Raw genomic sequence first — 10,922 nt, 5'->3', positions numbered from 1 at the left:
TTCTTGTTTGTGACGGCACATATCCGTCACTCTTGAGTGACGGATACCATTTTACCTCACAAAGTACCAACTTTTTCTCTCTATGCAATACTATTCATGTGGTCCCCTTTCTCCACTAACCCATTTTATTACCATTTTATCTCACAAAATATCCGCCACAAATAGTAACCCGTTACAAAGGAGACCAATTGTATATTTTAATAATACAACAATACAACACAATACATTATACATATACTTTGCATAAATATTACCAACACATTATCAACATCCAAACATTACAAATTGAATAATTACAAATAAAAGATAAGGTTGGAAAAAAATCAATAGAAAGTATAGGACTACTAAAACTGAACCAATTTGACACAATATTCGAAAAAGAATTCATTAAGAAATTAGATAAATAAAAAACATTAGTTATTTACGTAAAAAACAAATGGAAATAATTTCAAAAAATTGAAAATTAAGGGGTCATATAACATAAATACAACTATAGTTAGTGAAATTTAATAATTAAAAAAAAACATATAAAAGTCGAGAAAATTTAAAGAATGGTTAATAATTATTTAGAAATATGCAACAAGTTATCATATAAAAGCCGTGTTGATGGCAATCTCAGATAAGTGATAAGTTAAGATCAAGTTAAAGAGAAATAGGATTAAGGTAGATGAATCGCGAAAAATAAAAACTAATACTCTTTGGAGTTATTAGGTTTGGTGAAAATTGGGAAAAAAAAGGGGAAAAATGAAAGGCGGAGGGGGACATGACAAGGGGAGGGTGAGTGAGAGTGTTACTGAAAGTAGATTCACAGATTTTCATTATTGATGGACACTATCCGTCTATACGTATAGACGGATACCATTTTCCCTCACAAAATACCCATTTGTCATAAAGTGGAAAGCACATGGGGATGCCCCACCTTGTCTCCCCTACCCATTTTATTAGAGGTCTTTACCCGTTTATACGCCGCACCCGTCTATACCAAGACCTATTGAAGTAGATTAGGGTGAGATGAGTGCGTGAGGAATTAGTAAAATCAGGAGACTAGGATTAGTTTTTTTCATTTAAGTTTTGGGCTGGGCTTTAATAATGTGCCTTTTGTTTTCGGATTGGGTTAGTTTCCCGAACTGCTTTGGTATGAATACCCCTCAGATTGTATATGGGATTTATTCTTTACTAGGTTTGGTGCCCGGCTTCGTCCGGGTTACCTCTATTTACCGTTAAATTATATGTTCAATGAAATAAATTATATTGGAGTTGTCTAACTCACACGTTTACTATTAATAATATATTTTTTTATGTCATATCTTATAATTATGATGAAATGTAAAATTTATTTTCAAATTATGAGACACGTTCACTACCCCGCTATTAATATTATTACTTTCATGACATTCTTTGTTAATATCATTACGTTCACTACTCTCGTGGTTACTATTGTTTCTTTTACTAATTCCTCTATTTTTACTGTTAAATTCATTATTCCCGTTAATTTTATTCGGCCTATATTTAAATAAATAAAATATTTCTTTGAGTCGATTGGTTATTTAATATGTTCATACTTTTTCTCTTTGTTACCACAGTTATTTTCACTATATTTTTTGTTATATTATTACTCTCACTGTCATTATTATAACTGTCACTACTCCCACATTAATACCGTTAATTTTATTAATCTCGTTGCTGCTACTATTATTTTTACTACATTTAATTTAATTTATAATTCTATAATGATAATAATTAATTCCATAAGTGGGACATGTTAATTTTAAGGAAAATCACTATATTATTGTGTTTTCTAAATTTAATTACTTTAATTTAATGTAGTTTCCATAAATATTCTTCATCAAGGCATTTTTATATTATACTTTTAACCAAAACTATATAATATTTACATTGAGATCCCTTTATCAGGTCCATCACACGGTGTTATCGATTTAAAACTATATAGTATATTTAATTTGTATAAATTTCTTTAATTACATTGAAGTCCCTTGGTTTCTGGAATTAATATATAGTACTAGTATGGGCGCCCGGCTTCGTCCGGACTACCGTATTTAGCATTAAAATATATTTTTAATTAACTAAAACTATTTTAAAGTTGGATAACTCATAAATATCATTAATATATTTTTCTATGATACGAAGTATATCTTAAAATTACAGTGAAATAAATTATGAGACAAATTCACTACTCCCGCTATTAATATTTTACTTAAATTGATTGCTTAGCTAATTTTTCATATATATTTCATTTTGTTCTTAGAATTGTTACTTTTATTACATTCGTTATTATTACTTTTACTTTCACTACTCCCGCCGTAATTATTGTTACCTAATTATTGTTTCTTTCACTACTTGTACATTAATATTGATAATTTCACTACTCCCGTTGTTACTTCTGTTATTTTCACTACTTCCGCTCACTGCTGATATTGTTACTTTGACTATTCAAATGAGTGATTACTATCATATTATTATATCCAATGTTACTACAATTCTTTTCACTATTAACAGAATTACTTTTACTCTTTAAGTATCCAATAAGTGATTACTATATCCAATTAAGGTTACTTTTATTACTCTCACTACTCGAAATAAATATATTACATATATGTATTAAATTAATTAAGTCGAAATAATTATGGAATATTATATTTTTTGGAAATCTAGCTTGATTTATTTACTTTTTAATAGTTTCCAAAATATAATATACTTATGTTATATTTATTTATGTTAAAATAATTAACATATTTATACTAATTAATACCATAAGTGGGGCATGTTTATTTTAAGGAAAATTACCATATTACGTGTTCTCTAAATTTATACTTCCAACCAAAATTATATAATATTTACATTGAAGTTCCTTGTTCATGTCCATCGCACAATGCTATTGATTTAAAACTATATAATATAAATAATCTGTATAAATTTATTTAATTACATTGAAGTCCCTTGATTTCTCGAATTAATATATAGTATTGATTGATACTTTATTTTGAGCGTATTTTATATGGGTGCATTAAGATTATTGATATTATTTGAGCGCTTTTAAATGATTTTTAATTTTCGACTCCTTATTTTAGTGTCGTTTAGAGTGGACGTTCTATTAATTTTGTTACATAGGCTGAATTTTAGTTTAGCCTTATGAGTGTGTTTTGTGTTAACATTTTATTATTGGATTTCTTATTGATTTGATGGTTTGTTTTATTATAGTTGACGATATTATCGCATTCTTTTCATTCCTGGCCATGTTTAGTTTATAAGATTTCTCTTTATTCTTTATACTAGGTTCAGAATGGGTTCATAATTTCATATTACAATGATGCTTCTAATTTCGTTAATATTAATCAAAATGTTAAAAATGATATACAATAATTTTTTAAATAAATATCCTAATTTTAATTTTTAGCAAAACCTTAAATATTATTGTCTTTTGATAAACGTACTATTCTATTTAATACTAATCCTTTCACAATTAAAATATTTTAATATTTATTATGACGCATCGAATTTTGCAAAATACTCTGTAGATATAAAGTCTATGATTACCATGAATTATATAATTTGGATATTTGATATAATTCATTTAAGTTTTTATTTAGTCAAATTATTAAATATTCAATCCCGTGCAATTATGCACAGGCTTAAAACTAGTATCTATTAAACTAATGATGTGTAGAAGGAGAATATAGTGGGATAGAGAATTCGCTCTCTGTATGAGTGATAAATAGCGTAGACCATTGTATTCGCTTTTTTAATATTTTGTTTTGAATAAAAATTCATTACCCTAACGATTTTTAAAAGAGTAAGTCTCTTGTAAAAACGTTGTACCGAGTATAAATATTACTGTAAAACCACTTATATGTTATAAATATATGAAAAATTATTGTATAATATTATACGGAGGTCAATATCTAAGAAGATTCTAGAATGTATTGTTTCCTGGAATCTTAAATCACACTGTATGCTTCTCTCTAATGAGAAAATCTTATCTTTAGGCCGAGGATTGACACGGAAGGGCAGGTTGGTCAAGCGGGTAAAAACAGGTGCCTGTCAAACTTATTATTGTTATTTAATTCATCCGATAAGATCGATAAGATGAGGAGAAGTAGACCCTGTTTACTCAGCCGACCGCTTTATCACTGAGCTATTGGGATGTGGCTTAAGACATCGATTTCCTTAAGAAACTCTTATGTTTTTTTTACAAGAATTTATAACCTAACAATAAAAACATAAGAAAAATGGGTTCGAGGACCCGTCATGCCCCGTTAGTGAAAGTCAAGAGGTAAACTGGGTAGGTGGCTGATAAAGATGGACAACAAGTATCGCGTAATCTCCATTTTTTCGGCCTCACTCATCAAAGCTGCTTCCAATTGCTCGATACTTCCTCATAATGGAACAAGATTAGCTATGTCGTCTCTTCTTTTCTCACTACATTTTTTTTCTATATCTCTCTTTATTTCACAACGTATTATTAGTACGAGTCTCTAATTCTACCCTACTAAGCACACAAGCCAAAACAGAAGTATTGCAATATCCCTCAAAAGTGTTGCGTTAAGTAATGTAGCACTTTTTAATGTGCTGCCTGAAATCTCGTTGTATTAGCCTAATACAACACTTTTTTTTTAACAAATGCACCACTTTCAAAATTGTTGCACCTTCTTTACAAATGCAACACTTCTCCTTTGAAACATGCAACACATGAAACACTCGAGCAACTTAAGGTAACACTTTGTTAATTTGTAGACCAACCAAATGCATCACTTGTTCTTCATTCATAAAGAAAATTCAGTAAAAGTAGTTCAATCAAAATAACAAATACAACGAATCATATAACAAATGTTCCATAACTTAGAGAGATGAAATATAGAGAGACAAAGCTCTGATTTTCTTTTGTTTTTTCATTAGATTTAACACAAAAGTCACAAAATAACTCGAAAAAAGCTCGATCGTCTGGGAATAAATTTCAACTATTAGAGGAAGATACACTAGATAGCATAGATGAAGTAGAGAGTCCATGGAACAAGAAGCAGCTAGCGCGATGTCTTCTCCCTTATGATTTAGAGTTGGATATGGATGAGGATCATGATGGTCTGGAAGAGGAGGCTGATGTAGTGCTTAACCAATAATCCGATGGGACTTGGACTGAGGTGACTAGCAAAAAGCTGAAACAGAAGCTCCAAAAACCTGAATTTGTGCGGAACCCTAAGGTACTAATTCAACTTTCTGAAGCCGATATTGCTCCTGAAATTGATTATTGAAAAACTGCGGTATATTGCTATATCCTAGGTGAGAATTCCCCCTGGAATGTGGTGGATGGATTCATAAGAAGGGTGTGGAATAAATTAGATGTTGATAAATTTTTCTTTTTACCCAATGGTATTTTTCTTGTGAGATTCAAAACCCTAGAAATGAAACAAAAAGCTCCGAATTCTGATCAGCTTATGTTTGATAACAAACCAGTAATTGTTCATGAATGGAGTGCTGATACTGAACTGGTCAAACATGAGTTGTCTACGGTGTCCATATGGATCAAATTAGTAGGGTTGGAATTAAAATTTTGGGGGATGAATGCCTTGAAAAAGATTAGTGGTGAAATTAGGGAATATATAAGATGTGATGAACCCACTCAGCAGAAAACTTTGCTTACTTTTGCTAAGATTATGGTTAAGGCTGAAATGGGGCATCATTTTCCTAACAGCATTGAATTATTGGATGAGAAAGGGGTAGTGTAGAAGGTAAGGGTGGAATATGATTGGCTACCCATATAGTGGATACAATGCAAAGGCATGAGACATCTGGCTAGGAACTGTAGGAAGCCCGGTAGTAAGCCTGTAGACAAAGTCAAGGTTGCTCCAAAACAAGTTTGGAGGCCTGTGCCAAAGCCTTAGGTTGCTGTTGTGAAGCCTGTGGTCCCCGCTATACCAGTTGTGACACAAGCTAAGCAAACCACTGGTTCTGCTTTTACCACTCCTAAAGAGAATGGGACAGTAATGACACTTACAAGAATATTCTCACGTATGAATACCCAGACTTATGTGGGAGATCCTGTTCCTGGTAAATCCACTTTTATGGATGCTTTCAACAGTGCAGTACACAGGTTGTGCAGCTGGCTAAGAGAGGTATAAGTGGAAGAAGGATCATTGTAGAAAGAATTGTTGAGGAAGGATCCATCTCTAGAATTAGTAATGGATAATATTGGTTTTTGGAACATAAGGGGTCTAAATAGCCTACCTAAGCAGAAGGAAATAAAATGGTTTTTGCATATTAATAAATTGGGGCTATTTGGATTAGTGGAAACAAAGGTTAATAGTAGGAACTTGATGAATGTTAAGAATAATATATGTTATTCTTGGGTAGTTTGCACTAATAATAGTAAGCATAAAGGTGGAAGGGTATGGCTACTGTGGAACCCTCAGTGTTATGATGTTAACATTGTGGACTTAACAAGTCAGACTATTCATGCTTTTGTGTGTGATAAAAATAATTGTAAGAAGTTTTGGTTCACTATTGTTTATGGTTTTAATAAGCCAGGTATAAGGGCTGACTTATGGAGAGTGTTAAGGGGGTATAATGATAATTGTAAGGAAGCTTGGGTTTTAGGTGGTGATTTCAATAATGTTTTATCTTTTCATGAAAGAATTGGGGGTGAAGTTACCATGGCTGAGATCCAACCTTTTTAGGATTGTATTCATTATTGTCAACTTCAGGATATTAAAGCCATAAGCTCTTTTTTTTTTACTTGGAACAATAAACAAGGAGCTGATACAAGGGTGTATAGCAGATTGGACATGCTTCTAGTTAATAAGGAATGGTGAAGTATTTTTCCTGATGCTTTTGCAAACTTCATGCCTGAAGGCTTATTTGATCATTGCCCTTGTGTGGTGCATTTTGGGGAGCAGAATCAAAAATAGAAATCATCATTTAAATATTTCAACATGTGGTCACTCTGTTCAGATTTTGAAAAGATTGTGAGACAACATTGGGAAGATAGGATTGAGGGTACTTTAATGTTCCAGCTGGTTTCTAAACTTAAAAGACTGAAAGGAAAGCTTAGAGTATTAAATAAGGAGCAATTTCATGATATAGAGAACAATACCTCTATTACTTATATGGCCTCATTAAATATTCAGAAGGAGCTCAGGAACATGACTCTTGATCGTATGTTGATTGAGAATGAGCAAGTTTTATCCAAGGAGTATGCTACTATGTTGAAAGCTCAGAACCAATTCTTGATGCAAAAAGCAAAAACTGAATGGGCTCTTAAAGGGGATGATAACACTGCCTATTTTCACTCAATTCTAAGAGCTAAGTGGAATAGAAACAAGGTGATACATATTGAGGATATAAATGGGAGTTGTAAAACTGATGCATGTGGCATAAATGAAGCTTTTGAGGAATTCTTTTCTCAGATCTTAGGCACCAGTAAAACAGTTACTCAAGTGCACAAACCTATTGTGCAAAAAGGGAAGGTTTTAACTAATGAACATAAGCAGAGCTTGTTAAGAGGAGTGGCTCCTCAGGAGGTCAAGCAGACTATGTTTTCCATTCCTGATACTAAGGCACCTGGACCAGATGGCTACAGTAGCCAGTTTTTCAAATACACATGGTCTATCACTAGTCCTAGTGTGATTGATACACTCAAGGATTTCTTTGTGAATGGTAAATTGTTGAAGCAATTGAATAATATAATTCTGACTTTAGTGCCAAAGGTTGATATTCCTAAATCTGTCACTCAATTTAGGCCCATTGCTTGCTGCAATACAGTCTACAAGTGCATTGCAAAATTATTATGCAACAGATTGAGTGAAGTCCTTCCTTCTGTTATTAGTCCTAATTAAAGTGCCTTTATAAAAGGTAGGGACATTGTTGAGAACATCCTAGTTTGTCAAGATCTAGTGAAGCTCTATGTAAGGAAAACTTGCTCCCATGGATTATGATGAAGATAGATATGCAAAAAGCATATGACAGTATAGAGTGGAGATTCTAGAGGATATGTTCGTGGCAATGAAATTTCCTAAGCACTTCATCCAGTTGATGATGGAATGTGTTACAACACCCTCTTTCTCTTTGGCTTTGAATGGAGAAATATTTGGTTTTTTAAGGCAAAAAGAGGAATAAGACAAGAGGATCCTCTGCCCCCTCTCTTATTTACTTTATGTATGAAGTATTTGAGTAGAGTTCTTATGATTGTCCAAGACTTTGAAGGTTTCAGATATCATCCTTTGCGCAAAGCCTTGAAACTTTCTCACCTTTACTTTGCAAATGACCTTTTATTATTTTGCAAAGATGATAAGAAGTCTGTGGTAATGTTGCTGCGTGCTTTTAAAACTTTCTCAAGGGCATCAGGCCTGTGCATGAATAAAGCTAAATCTTGTATTTATGGCAATGGTGTTACCAGAGAAGCCTTTGTGGAGATGATACAATTAGATGACATTCAAGAAGGGAAGCTTCCTTTTAAATACCTTGGTATTCCCATTATTGCAAAAAGGATCTCTGCTAGTGAATGTTCAAAATTGGTATAAAGGGTATTGAGATAATAAGAGCAGTTGGATCAAGAAAACTGTCCTATGTAGAAAGACTTGTCCTAATTAAAGCTGTCCTAAACAACCTACACTGCTACTAGGCTCAAATTTTTATACTGCCTGCAAACATCTTGAAGAAAGTGGAGGCTCTTTGCAGGAGTTTCTTGTGGCAGGGTAAGGAGATTGCTAATGGACCTCCTCTGATTTCATGGGATACTTGTTGTATGCCTAAGAAAGCTGGGGGCTTGGGGATCATAGAGCATAGCAGATGGAATGTGGCTGCCCTTGGGAAGTATATATGGTGGATAGCTAAAAAAGAAGACCACCTGTGGGTAAAGTGGATCCATGCTGTTTATGTGAAAAATGAGGATTGGGTTACCTATCAACCTACTGCTGGGGCAAGTTGGGCGTGGAGAAAGTTATGTGGAGTTAAGGAGAAACTCAAAGCAGGCTACTATGGTGACTGGTGGCTGCAACAGGATCATAAATATATTATCAAAGCAAGGTACCAATGGCTTGGACAACCTGAAAGTAAGATGGACGGATTTCATTTTGTTTGGAACAAGTTTAGCAATAATTAGCATACTTAAGCATTGTTTTATTGGTTGGATTGCTGTTCATGACATCTTCTCACAAGGGATAGGCTTCATCAAATGCACATATGTCGGGATATGACCTGTGTTTTGTGAGAAGTGACAAGTGAGACTCATAATCACTTATTCTTTGACTGTATATATGTAATTGTGTATAGTAGTAAGTGTTTGAAGCTGCTAAACACTTGGCTGAAGGTTGCTATACCTACTAGTGGTTTTATCAGATGGTGGGTTGACAGAAAAATGAAGAGTTTGCTACATAAGAAGGTAATAGCTGCTTGTTTATAAGCTATGATTTACAGAATATGGGAGGCACATAATGTTTGCAGACTGGAACAGAGGTTGGTCAGGCCAGAAAGACTCCTTTAATGTGTGAAAGAGGAGATTGGTCTCAGATTAGAGCTGATATGTCAAGGAATAGATGGGGAGAGATGTAAAGAATGGTTAGATTAGAATTTCATATGCTGTAACCATTGATTGTTTTTATGTTTGGAAAAATGATAATGATTTAAATGGTTGGTGATCAATTTTGGTATAATAATACTACTTACGTTTTTACCAAAAAAAAAATAACAAATACATAAAATTATTTGTGTATTTACATATTGCATTGACCTAAATTTCCCAAAAGCCTTTACATGCTCCAAAATATACGTGACATATTTATTTAGCACTTGTGTCTAATAACGTCAGAGCCGTAATCTCTAAAGCCACGACCTTTAAAAGGGTTTTTATAATCAGCACTTGTGTCTACATGAGAGAAACTTTATGGCATTATAGTTTTAGGTCGTGGTGTTACACCTTCCCTATATGTAATGCTGCCAACAAACTTTGCAGCTGATAACGATCACTTCATTAACCAGTTGTATTGAGTTATTAACTAGTCTTCTGTTGTAATAGTTTATCTTTCAGTTATTAGTTTGTAATTTGTAAGACAATTAAGATGGTCTATCGTATCAATGTTACAAAGTTTTAAAGTATCTTGTATTGTTTATCTTTGTTATTTACTACCTCGGGCAACCGAAATTGTAACAGCCCCAATTATCTGGGAAGGCCTTGCTAAAGACTTCTGGATAATTAGGGGTGTTACATGAATGAAAACAAGTAAACAATAAGGAGTAATTCAATAAAAGAGAAAGCTGGGAAGAGTGGGTTCATATAGCTAACTAAGGTAACTAGTGGATTGGGTCTCATGTTGAAGGGTAGATATCCTCTCATGAGGCGTCCCCTCATTGATTACATAGTAGGGTATTTATATCGGCTACAACATTAGGGTAAATGGGTATTAAGTGGAGGATGTGAATAAGAGAGGTATTTGTCGCATCGCTCGAGTTCTAGGACAACTCGGGCGAGTTCGCCTCTTGTGGTGAAATTATGCATGAGGACTCGGGCGGGTTCTCTCCATCTCGAGCAGGTTGTCCTGTGCCTCGGTCGGGTTCTCCTTGAACTCGCTCGAGTTTCGCCTACATTTCTTCTCCATAGTCTTGGTTGCCCCTAGATCCGTGGGGGATAGCTTCATATTTCCCATAATCTTGCTTTATTGACCTGCGGGTCTTTGTGCCATGTCTCATCTTCATTGCCAATATTTAAGTGAGTCGATTTGACTTCGTTTTAGTCCAAAATCATGCTCAAATCGCTCCAAATAGCAAGTAGAAAGCAAATGACTATGAAAGTGACAATAATTAGGTCGATTGGCATGCAAAATGAGGTTGGTTAAGGTGTTAAAAGTGCGTAAATTAGAACCACATCAGTTTAGGTCAAGTACAAACTGATTCAAACTCAAGATCAATACTTACAA

General features: G+C 33.7%; 1 protein-coding gene across 1 annotated transcript; it reads left to right on the top strand.

Annotated features, from left to right (window-relative positions):
* Positions 1 to 8,168: 8,168 nt before the first annotated feature.
* Positions 8,169 to 9,561, top strand: LOC141651916 (uncharacterized). The gene is made up of 4 exons (XM_074459607.1): positions 8,169 to 8,525; positions 8,633 to 9,036; positions 9,283 to 9,391; positions 9,454 to 9,561. The coding sequence occupies exons 1-4, from the start codon at positions 8,169 to 8,171 to the stop codon at positions 9,559 to 9,561; spliced, it is 978 nt and encodes a 325-aa protein (XP_074315708.1).
* Positions 9,562 to 10,922: the final 1,361 nt, after the last annotated feature.

Source organism: Silene latifolia, chromosome 4 (genome assembly GCF_048544455.1).
Source record: "Silene latifolia isolate original U9 population chromosome 4, ASM4854445v1, whole genome shotgun sequence".
In the NCBI taxonomy this organism is placed as follows: Eukaryota; Viridiplantae; Streptophyta; class Magnoliopsida; order Caryophyllales; family Caryophyllaceae; genus Silene; species Silene latifolia.
The sequence above is the reverse complement of the archived record's forward strand: the minus strand, read 5'-3'. Positions and strand labels throughout refer to the sequence as shown.